Consider the following 21,913-nt stretch of genomic DNA (forward strand, 5'->3'; position numbering starts at 1 on the left):
ATAACAGTAAAAAGGACTATTGCTTAAATGGTAAAACATTGCAGCATGCTGCTGTGCAGAAGGACCTGGGTGTCCTTCAGCATGTATCAGAGAAGGTTGGTTTGCAGTTGCAAAAGGTAATTAAGAAGGCAAATGCAATTTTGTCCTGGATTGCTCGAGGGATTCAGTTTAAAAGTAGGGAGGTTATGTTGTAGCTATAGAGGGTGCTGGGGTGGTCACACCTGGAGTACTGCATGCAGTTTTGGTCTCCTTACTTCAGAAAGAATGTACTGGCACTGGAGAGGATGCAGAGGAGATTCACTCGGTTTATTCTGTAGTTGAGGAGGGACTGAGTAGACTGGGAATTTATTCTAAATTCATTGGAATTTAGAAAAATAAGGGGAGATCTTATAGAAACATATCAAATTATGAAGGGAATAGAATGGATAGGAGCAGAGAGGATGCTCCCACTGGTGGGTGAAACTAGGACAAGAGGGCATAGCCTCGAAATTAGGGGGAGCAGATTTAGGACTGAATTGAGAAGGAACTTCTTCACCCAAACGGTTGTGAATCTGGTATTCCCCGACCAATGAAGTGGTTGAGGTTTCCTCAATGAATGTTTTTAAAGCTAAGATAGGTAATTATTTGAACAGCAAAAGAATTAAGGTCTATGGTGAGAGGGTGGGTAAGTGGAGCTGAGACCACAAAAAGATCAGCTCGAAGGACCAGACGGCTGACTCCTGCTCCTAGTTCTTACGTTTTTATGTTCTTATATACAAATTGAAGCAAAATATTTCCATATATCCACACAGGTGTATCAGCAAATTAAGAAAACAATACGAATGCGTAGACTGAAAGTAAGCTCCATATGATGCCACGAGAACCAGCGTTGTGGTGGAATAACCAAGGCCACAGAATCAGGATACAGTAAAGAAACAATTTCCCGACACAGAGATCTAGGGTACTATCAAGAAGAAATGGTCCAGTTCAGAAGTCCAGGAAAGTGACTAAAGAAAACATCTGTCCAACAGAGCAGACAACTTTCATGAAGTCAGTTCACGTGATGAAAGGTCAAGGGATCGAGTATGTTGGTGTGGGAGATAGGGATAACAAGTGTGTGTGAGTTGGAAGCAACATTCCTTCTAATGTTTGCCATTGCTTGAACATTTGATTTCATATGCAGCAATAGCTTCCAGAAATGGAAGATATGAGTTGATGCACTGATCAGGATGCGCGGGGCTTGCCAAAACTTGCACAGCTTAGAGGGAATGCTGGATGTGAGGGAGAAAAGTAATGACATGTGTAGGTTGAAGGGAGGGACAGGAAATGTGCATGCATGAAGGTGATCATGTCAAACCTTACACCTGAGAGTGGGGTGGACATATACAACCTTCCCCTTCACCTTCACCCTCCCCAAACACCTTTCTATAAAGTAAGTTGCAAGAAGAGGAATTCCCAGGTTGAAAGGCAACCCAATTCTGGAGCCCATTTTTAGATGAATTCTGCCAAAGCCATGTCAGATTGTGTAGCACCAGAGGCTAACCAAGCTTGGTGTTCATTAAACCAAACTCATTACATCAGTCGTAGTCCTGATACCCTTTACTGATGAGCAGCATCTAGGGCTGGTTGTCTCTCTCTAACTCTTGTTTCTCAAGTGAAAAGTTAAGAAATCTTTAGCTTGGCACTTTTTAATGACCATTTTATTAATTATTAATTTAAATGATCAATTTATTATTTTGGAACTGTTTTTAATTTCTGAAGTTCACATTGACTGTTGTGCCAAACCTCTCTTTCTGAGGTTTGCCATTGGGCACCCGAATGATGAGAAATTTAATATTATCTTCACTCCTATGAGAATAACCCAACATGGCTTAGGGTTGGAGGATTTGAGCCATAGGGAGGGACTGAAAAGACTGGGGCTGTTCTCCCTGGAGCAGTGGAGGCTGAGGGGGGACCTTATAGAGGTTTATAAAATCATGAGGGGCATGGATAGGATAAATAGACAAAATATTTTCCTTGGGGTGAGGGAGTTCAGAACATAGGTTTAGGGTGAGATGGGAAAGACATAAAGGAGACCTATGGGGCACTTTTTCACACAGAGGATGATATGTGTATGGAATGAGCTGCCAGATGAAGTGGTGGAGGCTGGTACGATTGCAACATTTAAAAGCCATCTGGATGGGTATAGAGGGATATGGGCCAAGTGCTGGCAAATGGGACTAGATTAGGTTGGGATATCTGGTCAGAATGGACGAGTTGGACAGAAGAGTCTGTTTCCGTTTCCCCGGCCCCCAATGCCTCATCTTCACCATGGATATCCAATCCCTCTACACCTCCATCCACCATGACCAGGGCCTCCAAGCCCTCCGTTTCTTCCTCTCCCGACGTCCACAACAGTACCCTTCCACCGACACTATCATTCGTTTGGCTGAACTGGTCCTCACCCTTAACAATTTCTCCTTCGAATCATCCCACTTCCTCTAGACCAAAGTGGTAGCCACGGGCACCCGTATGGGCCACAGCTATGCCTGTCTCTTTGTTGGCTATGTAGAACAGTCCATCTTCCGTAATTACACTGGCACCACTCCCCACCTCTTCTTCCGCTACATTGATGACTGCATTGGCGCCACCTCGTGCACCCGCGAGGAGGTTAAGCAATTCATCAACTTCACCAACACATTCCACCCTGACCTTAAATTTACCTGGACCATCTCTGACACCTCCCTCCCCTTCCTGGACTTCTCCATCTCCATTAATGACGACCAACTTGACACTGACATTTTTTACAAACCCACCGACTCCCACAGCTAGCTGGATTACACCTCTTCCACCCTATCTCCTGCAAAAATGTCATCTCGTATTCCCAATTCCTCCGCCTCCACTGTATCTGCTCCCAGGAGGACCAGTTCCACCACAGAACACACCAAATGGCCTCCTTCTTTAGAGACGGCAATTTCCCTTCCCACGTGACTAAAGATGCCCTCCAAAGCATCTCGTCCACATCCCGCACCTCCGCCCTCAGACCCCATCCCTCCAACCGTAACAAGGACAAAACCCCCCTGGTGCTCACCTTCCACCCTACCAACCTTCACATAAACCAAATCATCCGCCGACATTTCTGCCACCTCTAAACGGACCCCACCACCAAGGATATATTTCCCTCCCCACCACTTTCCACCTTCCGCAAAGACCATTCCCTCTGTGACTACCTGGTCAGGTCCACGTCCCCCAACAACCCACCCTCCCGTCCTGGCACTTTCCCCTGCCACCGTAGGAATTGCAAATCCTGCGCCCACACCTCCTCCCTCACCTCCATCCAAGGCCCTAAAGGAGCCATCCACATCCATCAAAGTTTCACCAATATCATTTATTGTATCCATTGCTCCCAATGTGGTCTCCTCTACATTGGGGACACTGGACGCCTCCTAGCAGAGCACTTTAGGGAACATCTCGGGGACACCCGCACCAATCAACCACACCGCCCTATGGCCCAACATTTCAACTCCACCTCCCACTCAGCCGAGGACAGGGAGGTCCTGGGCCTCCTTTACTGCCGTTCCCTCACCACCCGACGCCTGGAAGAAGAACGCCTCATCTTCCGCCACGGAACACTTCAATCCCAGGGCATCAATGTGGACTTCACCAGTTTCCTCATTTCCCCTTCTGCCACCTCACCCCAGTTCCAAACTTCCAGCTCAGCACTATCACCATGACTAGTCCTACCTGCCTATCTTCTTTTCCACCTATCCACTCCACCCTCCTCTCTGACCTATCACCTTCACCCCACTCCCATCCACCCATTGTACTCTTTGCTACCTTCCCCCACCCTCCTCCCTGACCTATCACCTCTATCCCCACCCCCACTCATCTATTGTACTCTATGCTACTTTCTCCCCACCCCCACCCTCCTCTCATTTATCTCTCCACCCTTCAGGCATTCTGCCTGTATTCCTGATGAAGGGCTTTTGCCCAAAACGTCGATATTAATCTCCAGAGTAAGTCCAATAGACCAGGAAAAGTAGGAATAAAAGCATGCAGGTAGCAAATTCTGAAATACCCCTGTGACCTATACTGCACTTTAAAGATGCTTTAAAAATCTAAGTTCCTTTTTAAATCCATAACATTTCACACCTTTTTAGAATTGTAAAACTCAGAAACACCTGACTCACCTTGAGCAACAAACATATTAGCACCGAGAGCAAATACTGAAAGCCTTGCTTAAAGTTCCAGTTTTTTTTATCACACTCAGGTAAATTGTCATTAGCATTGACATGGTATATTTGTCAAATTCTTCTTCATGAGGACAGGACTTTAAGAACCCATCATGCAGTCCTCAGTGGGTGACTGGACAGTGTACCATTCCCATCATTCCCACCATTTCCTACTAAACTTGATTTTTAATCTGCAAATGTTGGTGTATACTGAATCGACCATCTCATATTGAGACGCAGATATTCAAATATCTTACTAAAGTCAGTAGTTCATATGTTACCATGAATACTTTATGTCTCAGTAACAATGATATTTCAGATGATGCTGACAGCGCCATCATATAATGTTGAAAATCAAATAAAGTCCATACATTTTCAATGAATAAATCTTTCAAAATAGTACAAAATGGGAGCAATGAGCTCCAACTGCACTCCCTTCCACACCATAAACTGTCCTTGATTCTACAACCACATTATATTAGCTGTTCAGAGATACATAAATATATCACTTGAGTGCTGTTATGGATGAGGTTTCCTTTTAGATGTTGATCTTCATTTCCTCTTGATTTCCCTCAACATCAAACAGCAGAAAAGATAGACCATCCAGGTCTTCAGTGACATTGATAAATTGTTCTTGAGCAAAGACATTCCAGATGGGTAACGGCAGTTCTATCAGCTGAACTAGTGACATGACTGAGACTAGCTACACAATAAATGGTTAGGTGCAGGCAAGCAACCTGTGCTACATTATTAAATGGTGCAGCATGTTGTGAATTGTATCTAACTTGGAAGTTTACATATCATGCACACCATATTTTGTCCATCTATTCACAGTATTTCTTTAGAGTTCAAGAATTCAAGTTCAGTAGCAGCAACATAGTATTAAAGTTAAAACTTTTGGAATATTAAAAATTTATACTTAAAGGTTACATTACTACATTAGCTTACCCTGGTTAAAGTCAATGTTCCTTGCTGACACGTGCTACACCGCACCCTTAGTTTCCCAGGCTGCACTGCTTTGCATGTTGTCTTGCAATAGACATAAAATCTGTTGTAAGGTCTTGAACCTGAAAAGTAAAAAAAGCCTGTATTGAAAAGCCAGATTGTTTTAAGTGGTCAACAATCTGGTCTAAAATTAACTTATCTTCCATTACTAAGATAGTAAGATGTATATAGATTTTTTTGCCAATAGTAGCATTCGGCACCAAAATGGACAGTACCAAAATGGATCAGTTCAGTGTTTGAATCAGATGGTCATGTTCAAGCACCCCATCAGAGACTTGAGCACAAATAACTTGGTTGAAACCATAATGCTATGAGAGTGTTGCTTGAGTTATCCTTTAGATGCAATACATAATTGAGGTCCTGTCTGCCCTCTCAAGTGGAATGCTACTACTTTGCAGAAGGGTAGTTCTCCCTCATGATCCTACCAAAATTATCTGGACACCAAACAGCAATACCTGAAAATTTGCTGGCATAAATTTAGCTGTTGCATTTCTTACATTGCAACAGTCAAAACAGTTCAAATGTAGTTAATTGCCTGGGAGATCAAGAAAGGTGGTTTGTAGAGATGTAGAAACAAGATGCAGGAGCATGCCATTTGGCCCTTTCTGCCTGTTTGCACTATTCAATATGATCATGACTCATCCTCTATCTTGGTGCAATATTCCTGTTTTCTCACTATATCCCTTAATATTTTTAATATCCAAACAAACACCTATCTCTTTCTTTAATCTATTCAATGACTTGGCCTCCATAGCTTTATGTGGTAAAGAATCCCAGTTTCATTTCCCTTTGTGTGAATATAAGTTTGCTTTCTTTCAAGTGGTACAGTGGCTCAGTGGTTAGCACTGCTACCTCACAGCACTAGGGATCTGGGTTTGATTCTATCTCGGGCAGCTGTCTGTGTGGTGTTTGCACATTTTCCCTGTATCTGCATGGGCTTCCTCTGGTGCTCCAGTTTTCTCCCACAGTGCAAAGATGTATAGATTAGGTGGATTGGTCATACTGAATTGCCCAAAGTGTCCAGGGATGTACAGGCTTGATGGATTGGCATTGGGATATGGAGTCGAGAGTGTGGTGCTGGAAAAGCACAGCAGGTCAGGCAGCATCCGAGGAGCAGGAGAATCAACTTTTTGGGCAAAAACCCTTCATCAGGAATAGGATATGAAGGGCTATGGCGAGTGGATCTGCTTCGGATGCTCTTCGGAGGGTCGATGTGGATTCAATGTAGGGATTCTTTGAAATAGTGAGGGATATTAAATTGAAATTCTATTCATGAAGGAAGGTAAAGTGAATACTTCAGGAAAATGAGGGAGTTTTTTGATGGCCAGATAATAATTTCTGTAGCATAGATAAGGAATGCACCTTGAGACCTTGCAGAATCCCAAGTGTAGTAGACTTCAAGGGAAATGCCTAGGATATTGAAGATCCCACTGGGCAATTCCCCTACACCTGGAGCCCTCTGAGAGAATCAATTTAAATTGAAAAATTCAGAGACCTCCACTGAAGTTAAGTAAATAGTTACGCAAGAAAGGTTAGAGTAGTGAATATGTAGTCTTGAGTAACTATTAAACTAACCCTCAATTTAACTCCCACAACATCAACAACACCTACCCCCGACCCCTTACAGACACCATACCCTGGTCCCTGACCCAAGATTCCATCTCACCACAAGCCCCTCCCTAAGACTGATGTAGACAAACAAAAGACTGGAAGAACATAGCAAGCCAGACAGTATCAGGAAGTGGAGAAGTCAATGTTTTGGGTATAACCGTTCTTCCCCAAGATCTGACACCACTAGATCTGCCTCAATACCTGGGACCTCAATTATGTTATCCTACTGCCAGATCTGACTACCCCTTTCTCCTGCTCTGTTCACAGACCCCATTCCCCAACTCTGCATCCAAACTGCCCTCCCCAACCCTCCTTCCCAATTGGCTGACCTGACCATCCATTCCACCATTCCAATCCCAATGTACTTATCCCATTCCTGACATGACCGCATCCCCAATCCGACCTGCACCCCCTCCACTGTTTCAGACCTTCCCTCCTCCTCCACCATCAGACCCAATACACTGCTCCAGACCAATCTCCCCTCACACCCGCAGCCAGACCCAAACCTACTTGGAACTCAACACAACAATGCCTTCCTTACACTTTGCCAGACCCAATAGCTCCCACTAAACATAACCTAGTCCAAACCTTACCTTTGCCACCTTGTACACTGGCACCTTACTTACTTGCTATCCTACCCACCTGACATCCTATCCACTTGGCACCTAATCACTTTAACCCCTACCCGTATGGTATCCAAGCCATCTGGCACCCTACTTACCTAATACCCATATGGCATTTTAACCTTCTGGTACCCCACCCTCGCACTAACTTTACAAACTTTCTTTCCGACAGCAGCTATCACAGTGGATGTCTGTGAATCAGGACCTTACATTTCAGAAAATGGCAGCTGACTGCTGTGAGAAAGAAGACATGGTTTGTCTTCACTGACAGTTCTGTACTATGAGGTAACTGTCAGAATGGAAACACAGCTCCACACTGATCAGAATATCCTGTAAGAAATGCAAGATTCTTTCACGACTTATAAAGGAATGGATTGGCATTCTGCGTGACATTGCCACTCCTTGGAACCTTTGCTCCGAAGCAACTAAGTGTTTTGTTTTGCAAGGTGGATGGGTGTCTATATGTACAGGAAAGTAAAGAAGCAAAAATACACAAGCGTGTCAGAAAGCAAACAAGAATATGCTGGCTTCTGCAATTTCGCTAATGCACATTCATCAGTGCATGGGAAAGGTGGATTCGTGATGAAAATATATGCAAAAAGACAATTTGCTGTACCTCTAACCTCGGACTCTGTTTTAGTTTGCCAGCTTGTCTGAAAGTCTCTGGTTGAATAAGGCAAGGTGACAACAGTGACCAAGCTGAGAAATTGGCAGGCTGGAAACCTTTTAAATATCGAAATCTGACTGCTGTTTAGTTGTCCAGGCATTTTTTTCTCAAAGGACTTGTTCAGAGAGTTAGCTTTCACTGCCTGGGAGGTGAGTTCTAAGATTGTTTTGCTACCTTGGAATTTTTTTAATTTAGATCTGCATTTTCTAAGTTACAGCCTTGTCAGCAGCATGGAATTGCTTATATAACTCTACCATGGGCTTTTGTGGAGAGGAACAAAGAGACAACAGCAACAGCAATAAGAAGAATAACAGCTACCTTTTCCTCTGGCCCCCTGATGTGCCACATGGCAGAAGGGTAGCAAACAGATCCAGCTCAGAAAATGAAATATCAGAGTATACAAGCAGAAGATGAAGCTTCCTGGCCATAAGTGAGCATTAGTGCTAGTGGAATTTCAGACTTCAGTGGAAGGTCAATGCTGAAATATACAGCCTCCTGGAACAAGATGGCATTCCAGATGGTTTAAGTGGAAAAGAGATGTATCCTGAATTTCTTGAACTCTGTCTCTTTCCTGCTGATGACATCTGCAGAATCTCCCAATCTCCTGCACACAAGCACATTTTACATCCATTTTGCTAACTGCGCAACAGATCAGAATTTAAGGGTCTTCAGGATTGCTGCTCTGGCCTGATTGGAACAGATTCAGGGATTCAGAGATTGCAAATGGGTTACCTTCGAAACACACGGCAGCTGATAATTGTGAGAAGTCTCACTGTGAGTGATAGGTGTAGAGTGCCAATTAGTTGCAGGTAAGTGGTGACAATTCTGATGGAGATTTGAGGACATGCCCTGAAAGAGAGGAAATGGGTGAACCTACAATGCATGTGATGATCTGAGGAATGTGATGCAGGAGAAAGCTGGGGAAGTCAGAGAGAAGGACTTGACAGTGGAATATGGCATGCATTTTACTACTCTTGCCCTGATGAGGGTAATTTTATCTTTAGATTTAGATTTAGACTAAATTACTTACAGTGTGGAAACAGGCCCTTCGGCCCAGCAAGTCCATACCGACCCTTCGAAAAAGCAACCCACCCAGACCCATTCCCCCACATTTACACCCCAAACCCATTCCCCCACATCTACCCCTTCACCTAACAATACGGGCAATTTAGCATGGCCAATTCACCTAACCTGCACATTTTTGGATTGTGGGAGGAAACTGGAGCACCCGGAGGAAACCCACGCAGACATGGGGAGAGTTTGCAAATGCCACACAGTTGCAAACGCCACACAGTTGCCTGAGGCGGGAATTGAACCCGGGTCTCTGGCACTGTGAGGCAGTAGTGCTAACCACCGTGCCACTATGCCGCCCATTATCTGCACTCAGGGTGCTCACATCTTCTGTCACTTTTGATCATTTCTCATTTCTGCTTGGTCTTAAGGAATCCTGGTTGATAACTGCTATATTTTTTCTGCGAGTTCTTATATCCCATAACATAATCTCCAGAGACACCTTCCAGAAGCAGGATGGAAGAGGGGTTGGAAGGCTTCCCTAATTATGACTCTTTCATCCAAGTTGCTGGCTCCACATTGCAAGTTGTAGAATAGTTTCATTCTGTCCCTATACTGAAACTTTAACATTTAGGTACAGGTTTTGAGTATTTTCACTTGCTCCAGTTGGTCAGAAAAGCTAGAAATGGGATGTTAATGCATTGGGTCAGTTACAACTCCACAAAAAATCCAACTCCACAATCTTTCAAATTCCTGACCTGTCGCTTGGAAACTCATTGTGCACAAATCCAAATGTTAAGATTCAGTTTTAAATATCTAACTACCCCTCTCAGTCATTGAAAAGTGGATCATAAGGAGAAAGCTAAGTAAGTGGGAGAATTTTCATTGCTTTTAAGAAACACAATTGAGTTGTAGAAACTGAGGAGGACTGCAGTGCCGAATCTTTTAGATTTAAAGCAGTGACACTAAAAGCTATTAGCTGTCCCATAGTAATGGTATATTTTTACACTTGAGCACTGTAAAAGCCCCAGTAAATACATTTAATCAAAAATGATAGTAAAATGGATGGCTAAAGGCATTTTTTATGGCAAATGTGAAGGCCATTAACATTTATTTTGTAGCACTCTGATTGAATTTCTTAAAAGGTAGCATGGAAGTTTTGAGAATATTGAAGAATTTACAAAAAAAGAGTTAAATCCTTATTTTCTTTGGATCATTTTACTATTGTAAACTTGCACATTTTAAGCAATGACCAGCATTAAAGACACCAAGAACGAGCTTTCAGAGACCTGGCCTCAGGATGGCAAATTCAATTTAACCCAGGCTTACCCTCCTCTATTTAACAAGTAATCAATCTGAATCACGATTATAAACTTTACTAGACGGAGAAGATATTTTTTTTTAGATTACATTACAGAGTGGAAACAGGCCCTTCGGCCCAACAAGTCCACACCGACCCACCACCCACCCCCCCTTACCTAACACTATGGGCAATTTAGCATGGCCAATTCACCTGACCTGCACATCTTTGCACTGTGGGAGGAAACCGGAGCACCCGGAGAAAACCCACGCAGACACGGGGAGAACGTGCAAACTCCACACAATCAGTCGCCTGAGGCGGGAATTGAACCCGGGTCTGAGGCGCTGTGAGGCAGCAGCGCTAACCACTGTGCCACCGTGTCGCCCACATTTGCAAGGATGTTGGTAGGACTGGAATGCAACATTTTGAGTTCCCAATGGCAGGTTGAGACACAGCGATACAGTAATTGCATTGTCAAGAATTACCCTGGCTGTGGTGGGTTCTCATTTGTAAAACATTTGCATGATGTGAATACCTTATTTGTGCAAAACATTTTTAAATGGTTCCCACCTTCAGGGTGAAGTCAACAGTGTACAAGGATCCTTAAAACCACCATTCGTTTTTAATGCAGTTGTGAGTAAGGTATTCAGTTTTCCTTGTTTAACCCTGATAAGGAATAAATCAACACTGATTCCATGTGACTGGAGGGTCCCAAGATGGAAGATGAGGCATTCATCCTCCATTTGTCGGGTGGCTAGGATTTGGCGGTGGAGGAGGTTCAGGACTTGCATGTCCTTGGCGGAGTGGGAGGGGGAGTTGAAGTGATCAGGGCAGTGGGGAGGGGAGCAGGTAAATGGACTCTATTTCAAAGTTCAAACTAGCAAGGTGGGTAGTAGAGGGCAGAGTCAGAGAATGGAGTAGTGAAGTGGAAAAAGCCTGGTGTCCTGGCTTTCTGAGAGTTTGCGTGAAGGTAATCACCAATATTTAGAAGAATGAGATGTGATCTTATTGAAACATATACATAGAATTTCTTCTCTCAAAGTGTTGTGAATTTTAGTAATTCTCATTCCCAGCATGCTGTGGAAGCTGGGTTATTGAATACATTCAAGGTGCACTTAGAGTTTTGATTGACAAGAGCGTCAAGAGTTTTGGGAAGTAGAAAGGGAAGGGGAGTTAAAGCCCCAATCAGATAATAATTATCTTATCAATTGGTGGAACCATCACCAGGCACCAAATGCAACTCCTCCTACTTCACATGTCTTTATCAAGTTGATCTTTCTGAATTTAAATTCCAAGACGTTGAAAAGAGCTGCTCAAAACAAACATCTATTGGTATAATTCCTTGTGTTAGAATCAGTACATCCACAAGCAGATTTATTATTTTTTTTAATTGGATGCTGGGTTGAGTTTTTTGGATGTGTCCTCTGAATGTAAAGGACTAATATATGTGACCTAAGTTTTAATTGCCTCAGTTTTTACACAAGAGTTGTGTTCTATTTAAATGTTAATAACACTTTTCACTTAAGTAAGGATTAAATAAAGACTAAAACTATTCGTGAGAGAATATTTAATTTTATCCATACATATTATCAATAGCTAAATCAACAGCATTTTTTGGGTCACTGACAATCATCTATCAAATTTGGATAGAAAAAGTTATTTAATATATAATTCAATTTAACACATGATTTTAATTTCATATAATTGACACATATATTAAGTATTTTACAGTTAAAATGATAGTGGCCGCAAAATGCTTATTATGGTAGTATAAGACCCATTTTATCTTTTGAATAAACATTCAGTGTAATTCAAATTCACATTAGCACCCTTGGTTCTGCAATGAATACACATGTCGTTCTCAGTTTCATTACTTTCCCTCTCAAGCTCGTCCTATGATGAACACATAAATTGAGGCTGGCATCTTGCCCTGAGGAAATATCACATTTTGAGAGATCCTGTCTCTGAAATCAGATGAGACATCAAGGTCCTGTCTGTCAGGACAAGCAGACATAGAAGATCTTTTGGTACTATTTACGGAACTGAAGAGCTGTCCTAACCAACATTTCTCCTTTAAGAATACTGCCAAAGCTGACTACCTGGTTATTGATACCATTGTTGTTTATAGGGCTTCACTATTTTTTTCCTTCATTAAAATTATAACTAGACTTTGAAATTAATCAATCAGCTGTAAATCCTTTGTCAATCTTATCAGAATGTGACAGTTCTGTATATATGCAGGTTGCTATGATCTCAAACTAATCCACTAACTGTATCTGCCTAGAGACCAGCAACTGTTTTTTAAAAATAAACAAGTGTGAGATTCCAGACTTACTAAGAGAATAAAACCAAAAGATTCCATTGTTTTGGTTACTGTACAAAGCTGGAACAGGACTGCAATCAAATACATATATTACTTATATTCTAGTATCCAGAATTAACTTGAGATAAAAATGGATGACAAAGTGTGATCAAATACCTCACACAGCACATCAAATAATAAATGCAATCAAGACGGCTCCAATAGATTTGTCTGTAAATTCCCCAGTCCCAGATATCAATGGCAGGGTGGATCATCACAGCTTATTAAAACTTTACAAGGATTCCAATTCTTCACGTTTGATAATCTAACCTCAAAACCTCTTAAGAGCCACACCATCATGGTTTCCTAAATAACTGCTCATGTTCTAATTGATCACCGTCCTTCTCTGGGACTATGATTCGCTTGGATTCTGTATGCTGTTCTCCTGCACTTATTCCCAGGCACAACTCCCGGCTTTTTACTGACAGCTAGACTCACCAAGCTTGTACTGCCTGGCTTTTTCCCATAACCTCTAATCTTGCTCACTTGTCACTTAGAATCCCTTCCCTAATGCTAACGGCACATAACTATTTAATTTGTCTTGGGACCACTTCCTGAGACCAAACACAGAATCAGTCAAGATTAATTGCTTTACAGCGATCCAGCTAAGCAACAGCACAGCTTAACAGCAACCTGCTCTGTCTGCCTTTCTCTTAAATACTTTCTTCTGTGTCTGACTCCAATTGACATGTTAACTTTCAAACTGTTCTGAGGGACCTATTGAAAACCTGACAGCAGGGTCTGTCCTTATTATTTGGCAGAACTGACTGTAGCAACTATTGGAACTTGAGTGTAACTAATATTAGAATGCAAAGGTCCTGTATGTTACAATTTTCACTGTTTGCTGGCTGCATAGTGCAAAATTTCTGCATAGATACAGAAAAGTTGTTTATATCAAAAAGGTCATTATTGGGTGAAGTATACCTAGAAACACAGAATGGGGTGCGGCACAGATGGAAGCCATCAGCCCATTCATACCTGAACTGGTTCTCCAAAGGAGCAGTGCAACTTGTGCAAATCCCCACTGTGATGATGCTGCTCCTTTCATAAGGTTATGTTGTCCTGGGTTTTCTTTTCAGAGAAGTGGTAAAAGACACAGACTCTGAAAAGTCTGGGTTTAGTTGGGTTTTAGGGACAATCTGATTATAGGTGACAGATACTGTCTCAGGCAAAATATTTTTAAGTTTAAGAAAAACACTTGCCCAATAAAAGGGAAGCGGCTAGTTCTCCCAGCTCAGCTTTTCACTGGTTTGATTTTTCTTTGGCACTCTGGCTATTCAGTGAAAGCAGTTAAGCAGTTTTTGAAGCTGCTGGACCCAAGAAGCAGGTCCAGGCTGATCTTCCTCTCTCTCTGACCTCTCTCCTGTAAGAGACTGGGTTTTATTTTAACTTTTGTGAAGAGGGCTGTTAATGGGGATTGTTGCAAGTACTGGGAACAGCAAAATTAAGTTGGTATAGTCTGTTGGGTTTTCGGATTGGTAAAGTTGTTCAGTATTCTGTCCTCTTTTGGTAATCTTGTAAATAAATTCTGTTTTATTTAAAACTAAATGATTTGACCAAACACATCTCACCTGTTTAAAATAACTAGCAATGTTAGGGTCTGGGCTACTTTCTTGAATTGTTTTGAGGGGGTTTGGTCTGGTCCATGACACCACCTTCTCTCTGTAGCCCTACATATTCTTCTATTTCAAAAAGTAATCCAATTCACTCTTAGATGCCTCAATAGAAGCTGCTTTCCCCACAGCCTAAACAGTGCACTCCAGATTCCTGCCACTCACTGCATATAAAAATTTCTCATAGTGCAATTACCTCAAATCCATGCCCTCTTGTTCTCAATGCTTCCACCAATGGAAATGGTTTTTCAAATCTAATCTGTTCTGACCGTTCAAGGCTTTGAATATCTCTACCAAATCTTCTCTCAACCTACTTTTCTCCAAGAAAAAAATAATCCCAACTTTTCCAAATTATCTTTGTAACTGAAGTTTCTCATCCCCAGGACTATTTTCATAAATCTTTTCTGTGAGGACCACAAAGAAACTTCCCACAGTGAACTTAAACAGATGGTCCTAAGGATAATGGGCACCAATGAACAAAACTGGTGTCACCCAGCACTGCTGAGGTCATCCTGAATGGTGGTAAGTTGCTACCATACGCACTTTCTCCACCTTCATCCTGAAAGATGCCACTAAATGGAAATTGACACTAAACTGTGGACCTCCTTTCTTCTTCACTTTCCCTTCACTCATTTCAACCTTCACCTTATACTTGAACTTTCATATAGTCAAGCAATGCCGGCAGATCAGGCTCTGTAGTCTTAGATGTAACAGCAATAAAGAAAGAGAGTTCTGAGAAAGAAACACTAATTCACAATCTAACACTTACTGCCACTAGCTCTACTGCTGCTGAGCAAATGTTGAAAGCTAATTTTGAGTAAGGATCTGTATGCGTTGAGTCATTGGAAATGAGTGACCTACAGTTAGGCCAGCGAAATAGCTCAACTTATGCACAAATTCCACAGAGGGAAAGGTCACATTACAGTTCTGCTGCAGGTTCAAATAAGGACAGATTATAGGAAAACAATGATCAACATCCACACCAAAAATGTCCAATCAATGGACAGGAGCATGGCACTCTAGTCATTGGATAGGAGTGTGGAGGATTAGGGTTCCGCACTTGCACAGGGCATCATGTAGACCATTCCTTTCACCATGCCAGGCTACCTCTGAGAACATCTATTGACTCCTGTCCTAGCTTCCAGTGCAACATTGACAGATGGCTCTGATGTATCAGTGCTGCAGTGGAAGCTCAGAGACAGATCATTCAGACGCCAACTGATGTCATCCAGGCATGAGTGACTGCCACTGAGGATCAGGATCTCAGCATTCGAAAGGGATTGCAGATTCTTACAATAGTCTAGCAATCTGTGCTCCAGCAACTCTGTGGAAATATAAGTGACATGGTGGAGCATGATCCTGCTGTCCTCTTTTAGAATAACTGTAACTCTTCCACAGAGGCCAGAATTACCATCCATCCCTAATGCCCTTTGAGAAGATGATGATGAGCCATCATTATGAAACATTGCATCCACGCAGTGTAGGTTTACCCAAAACACAGTTTCAACCATGCTGAGGTGGTGGAATCTAAAGGCAGGTCCGCAAGTTTCAAAGCTATTTTGCTTCATCCTCAAAGGGCATTTTCCCCAGGTGAAAGTCTGTAATCTTCCAACATTTACGTTGCAATTACCATATGGTCCTGTGTAGGACTATGACCTGCAAGTCAGACATTAATGTGATGCACAAGGATGATTGGCTGTTTGTCTGGAATATTTATATATTGACAAATAAAGTTGTATGAATTTTTTTGGTTTACTTTACTGATAGATGTGAGCCAATGGAATTTTGCAGGAGGATCTGAAATGGATGTAAGGAAAAGTTAGAAAAAATCTCTTTAACAAGTATTATTCATATGTCTGGGAAAGCACTTATAGTTCAATATCAAAGCCAGCATCCAGTTAATGGCTTCAACTTACACATGTTGCAATGCCACCATTACTGAGGGCATTAGCTCAGTATGTGGGCAATGGTCAAACATGGAGGCGACAGCCTGAATTTGAACTGTTCTTCATGCTCCACATGTTGAGCTAGTGCCCACATTTTCCCTAGCCCATATTCAAGTGATTGAGGAATAAACCTTCGGGAGGGGATGCCACTGGTCAAGTAATCCAAAGGTGAAAAGATTTGGGGTTTTGCATTTGAATCCCAAATGACAGATGGTGAAATTTGAATTCAAAGAATCAGCCTGGATTAAAAGCTAGCCTAATGGGGAATTAATACAAAAATCCATCTGGTTTGCAAACTGATCCTTCACTGGGTTTTGAGTATCTGTAAGGTTGTTGTTGAGTGTAAGACAGCTGAATCTTGCACAGTGTAATATAGTTACTATGCTTCTTTTGTCAGAAATGAACATTGACATACTTCTGTTATTCTAAATGATTAAAGACTTAACAGCAATCTAGGTTTGTTCAATACATTGCATCAGTTAGCACTGCTGCCTCGCAGCGCCAGAGACCCCGGTTCAATTCCCGCCTCAGGCGACTGACTGCGTGGAGTTTGCACGTTCTCCCCCTGTCTGCGTGGGTTTCCTCCGGGTGCTCCGGTTTCCTCCCACAGTCCAAAGATGTGCAGGTCAGGTGAATTGGCCATGCTAAATTGCCCGTAGTGTTAGGTAAGGGGTAAATGTAGGGGCATGGTTGGGTTGCGCTTCGGCGGGGCGGTGTGGACTTGTTGGGCCAAAGGGCCTGTTTCCACACTGTAAGTAATCTAATCTAATCTAAGTTGTATGATACGTTGATCTTTTACTATAAATTCTGTGTCCTATGATACTGCACAAATAGCTACCTAACGAAGGAGCAGCACTCCAAAAGCTTATACTTCCAAATAAACCTATTGAACGATAACTTGGTGATGTGTGATTTTTAGCGTTGTCCACCCCAGTCCAACACCAGCGCCTCCACATCATCCTCAGAAGTGGTCAAGCAAGCAACTCCATTGTAAAGTAGAAATACACCTTCATAGACAATTAGCAAAAGCCTTTTTCAGTCATTCATGGGACGTGCATGTCACTGGCTAGACCAGGCTTAATGCCCATCCTGAATTGCCCTTGAAAGGGTGGTGGAGACTACCTTCTTGAACTGCTTAGTTCATTTGGTGCAGCTGTAACTGCTGTGTTGGCGTAGTTCCAGGATTTCAACTCAAGGTTTTAGCCCATGTATTTCTAACCATCCTCAATATGCAAGTGATCTCAATGATTAACAAAATATCATTTCTCCATGATAGTCTTCAGCAAACTAAATTAAGAGTTTGTTCTTTCTCCAGAGGTTAATTTTGAAACACAAGAATATCACTCAATAATTGTTTCAAACCTTTTTCCGATATAATATTTCAAAGTGATATTGAAGTTCAGAAAATTTCCCTCGTAGACTTTTTCCTCCATCAATGTAGTACTGCTGTGACAACTGCAGACTGTGTTTGCACAAGACTTTTAGAATTTTTTTGTAATATGACACAAAGTTGGATGGAAGGGTGAGGAGGATACAGAAATCTTGCAGTGTGATTTGGACAGGCTGAGTAGGTGGTCTATTACATGGTATTCACAAATAGGAAGGCACAGTATTATTTGAATGGCTGTAAGTTAAGATAGATGAATGTTCAATGAGAGCAGTGTGCCTTTGTGCATCATTCACTGAAAGTAAGCTTGTAGGTACAACAGGCAGTAAAGAAGACAAACTGTATGTTGCCTTCATAGTGGCCAATATAAATTTGAGTACAGGAACAAGGATGTCATATTGCAATCATACAGGGCATTGTTGAGGCAATACCTAGAATATTTCATGCAGCTTTGGTTTCTTTTTCTGAGGAAGGATATTCTTGCTATAGAGACAGTACAGTGAAGGTTTACCGAATTGATTCCTGGGATGGCAGGACAGGCATATGAGGTGAGATTGAATCAGTTAGGATTATATTCACTGGAATTTAGAAGAATGACTGGTGTTCTCATAGAAACCTATAAAGTAGTAACAGGAATAGACAGGTTAGATGCAGGAAGTATGTTCATGATGGTGAATGAGTCCAGAAACATGCGTCATTGCTTAAAGCTTGAGAATAAACCAAAACCATGCATCATAGTTTAAAGCTAGGGATTAAATCAGAACAAAGCGTCATAGTTTAAAGCTAGGGAATAAACCAGAACGATGCATCATAGTTTAAAGATAGGGAATAAACCAAAACCATGCATCATAGTTTAAAGATAGAGATTAAACCAGAACGATGTGTCATAGTTTAAAGATAGGGAATAAACCAAAACCAGGCGTCGTGGTTTAAAGAGATGGGGGGAAATAAACCTGTTAGAACTGAGATGAGAAGTAAACTCTTGACAGAGAGTGGTGATTCTATGGAATCCACTGCCATAGAAAGTGGCTGAGACTCGAACATTATGTGTTTCAAAGGAAGTAGACATAGTTCTTGTGGCTAAAGAGATCAAGGAAAATGGGGCAGGACAGAATTAGAGTATTGAGCTTGATGAGCAGTCTTGAGGAGTCTACAGTCTCCAAGACTTTACAGCATTATGTAACTGCTAATAGTTGAACGTTTAGGCCAGTAATTTCTTTGAGATTGTTAGACTGCTTCAATTCTTGTTTAATTTTTATCTATTTGAACTCATTTTGATGGTGGGATTTAACCTTCACGAGGCATTTTGTGTGTCCAGAATTCGTAATTTGGTCCTTCAGTTGCTGACTGAACAAAACACTCTAGTCTCCATGGCTTGCTGATGGGACTTCATTGCAGTGACCAGCTACCATGTTTATACCTCAATAATTTCTGAATATTGAGTATTGTCACAATCCTATTTAGGGTCAAGAGTGTGGTGCTGGAAAAGCACAGTAGGTCAGGCAGCATCTGAGGAGCAGGAGATTCAACGTTTCAGGCAAAAGAGAAGGGCTTCTCTCTGCTCTCCTGCTCTTTGGATGCTGCCTGATCTGCTGTGCTTTTCCAGCATCACACTCTAGACTTGAATCTCCAGCATCTGTCGTCCTCACTGTCACCTACAATCCTATTTAGACCTATGCATATCTTTTTCTCTCATCGCTCTTTCATTTTCTGCTTGCAGTTGTTGAATGAACACTTGATGGCCTGTTTCCAAAGTTTGATGTGTTTTTTTCCAAATGTATCAAGTTCATGTTGATATTCTTCATGTATGATTGTAAAGATGTGCTGCACACAAATGGCTTTTGTCCATAAAGGTCGGGCATCATCCACCCTGCCTGAAATTTCTTTCTCCACAAATCCATGTTAGGGCTGTGAGACCTCTTTTCTGCATGAATGAAGAGTCCTGTCTAATTTCAAAAACCAAGACATTTTAGTTGTTGTGGTCACTTTGGTGGCTGTTGAAATGTTTAAAGCTTTACTTGTGTTCATTTGTGACTGAACTTTTATAAAGTGTTCTTCTTGTGTCTCTTCAGTGGTCCAGCCTTCATCACAGGGAACAATTTCTTCATCTAACTGTGATTGTTGTTGCTGTTCCAGCCTTTTGCATGTCCTTGATAGGATCCATGAAACAAGCAGACAACTTTACCTCTTTGTTACCTCTTCAACAAAGGCATGGCTCTCCTCGAATAAACAGCAGAGACTTCACAAACAGTGTTATATGAACCCAAGAACAGAGGAAGGTATCAGGCCTCTTACTCATTAAATGAACAACACGTGCAGTAGATTCCTTTCTTGTCACTCTACAGAAACAGCAAACTAACATCTAGAATGTCATCTTCTGGCTGGCCACCTTCATGTTTGCCACCTTGGTTTCCCACAATTTACAACTTTTCTGTTGAGAAAAGTAAAGGGTCTGCATTACATTTTTGAAGACCTAGGATTGGAGTATCTGAAGTGGAAAATGATTACTGAAACATTGAGTTAGCTTCAGTGTCTGCTAACCAAAGAATTTTCAAACTGCACAAGCAATGGCTTTTGCCTACAAGTGGAACATCATCCATCCTCCCTGAAGCTTCCACTAAGCTACATTGGAACTGTGAGACCTCTTTCCTGCATGATGATTTGTAGGTGCCGGTGTTGGACTGGGTATACAAAGTTAAAAATCACACAACACCAGGTTATAGTCCAACAGGTTTATTTGGAAGTACTAGCTTTTGGAGCATTGCTCCTTCACCACCTAGTGTTTCTTTTTTGATTTTTAACTTCCTGCATGATTGAAGAGTCCTTTCTAATTTCACAATCCGAGATGTCTCAGTTGTTGTGGTCACTTTGCTGGCTGCCAAAATTTTTAAAGCTTTACTTGGGTCAATTTGTGATTGACCCAATGATTGGTCCAATTAATAAGGAAACATAATGGTTACGAGTGACAAACAGGGTCCAGATGATATCATTTCGTTTACAACAGCCCATTCCCCCTGATTTTGAAACCTCCTGTGACCCAATGTTGAGTAGAGCATAATCTAAAATGTTCTGGCTCAATCATCCAAAAAAAAATCCAAAAAAAAAAGGTCTGACCTTGCCTCCAATTTAAAATTAGATTTTTTTGTTGCCTTTAACTATGCTATTTGCATACTAAAATTACTTTTGTTGGGCTGAAAAATCTGTGGAGCAAAATTCCTCCCTTGGTCTTGCTATATCTCCCAAGAAAAATATAATTTGGCTGCTCAGGGTTCACTATTACCTGGACACTTGTGGACTGTAGTTGTCTGTTTTCTTGCTTCTGTGTTGTCAATGCAGCTCTGTACTGGCCACCATCTGGACTCTTGGCCGCCTGTACAACTAGCTAGGCCTAACTCCTGTGTGTTGGTTCTCTTAATGGTTTTGATCACTTTGCTTTTGGTTGCACTTCCTGCTGGTTAACCTTCAAAATGCTATTTTCTTTCCCATCTCTTTAAAGTGCTCCAATTCACTATTATTTTATTTACTGCTGCTAATTATTTTTCTTTGTGATGTGCCATGTTCTCTGCTGTGTTTTCTTCTGTACTTTATCAGCTTTCATGTTGGCTTTCTCACTTTCACTGCAGTTTTTTGTCTAGATAGGCTGTGAAGTTTGTCGCTTATTGCTTCCTGGTGCTGCTTAGTTTCTCTTAAGTGTTTCACCCCACTGCTACAAATGCATCACTTACTTAGTTCTATTCTTCACTCGTAACAACATTCTGTTTCTGGGCTTTATTTCAGGTATTCCTTGCTGCTTGTTTCTGGTTCTGTTCATCTAGTCACCATCTGTCACTATGCAATACACTTTATAAATGAACATTAACAACCTTTATTGAACATAAATATATACAAGTAACAGTAAAAGAGGCCATCTTCTGAAAGCTTATAGGTGAAATCTCTCGTTCTATGTGATCAGACAGCACTATTAAATTGTTCCTTATGCACATGTGTAGTAGCTATTTTTAAGAGTAAAGATATCAATAACCCTTTAATCCATGGTATTTATGATGATACTTGTTGGCCTTGTATTAAATACCTCAATCAACAAGAAGATGTTAATGAATTGGTTATTTAAGAGATTTAGTTAACCCAAGGGTGGGTTGGCCCCAACAATCTCTGATGCCACTGACAAAATGTTAGCAGCGGTGGGAAAACAAAACAT

General features: G+C 41.6%; 1 protein-coding gene across 2 annotated transcripts in view; it reads right to left on the reverse strand.

The window, feature by feature from the left end:
• The window catches only part of prkn (parkin RBR E3 ubiquitin protein ligase), a 1,164,944-nt gene that overhangs the window by 646,427 nt on the left and 496,604 nt on the right, over positions 1–21,913 (reverse strand). For both annotated transcript variants that reach the window (XM_087991523.1, XM_043696306.2), the window contains exon 4: positions 5,139–5,257. In XM_087991523.1, the coding sequence (XP_087847649.1) occupies positions 5,139–5,257 (119 nt within the window). The remainder of the gene's footprint in view (positions 1–5,138; positions 5,258–21,913) is intronic.

The sequence above is a fragment of the Chiloscyllium plagiosum genome, unplaced genomic scaffold (genome assembly GCF_037043375.1).
Source record: "Chiloscyllium plagiosum isolate Xiang-an unplaced genomic scaffold, Cpla_swu_hap1 HiC_scaffold_10, whole genome shotgun sequence".
Taxonomy (NCBI): Eukaryota; Metazoa; Chordata; class Chondrichthyes; order Orectolobiformes; family Hemiscylliidae; genus Chiloscyllium; species Chiloscyllium plagiosum.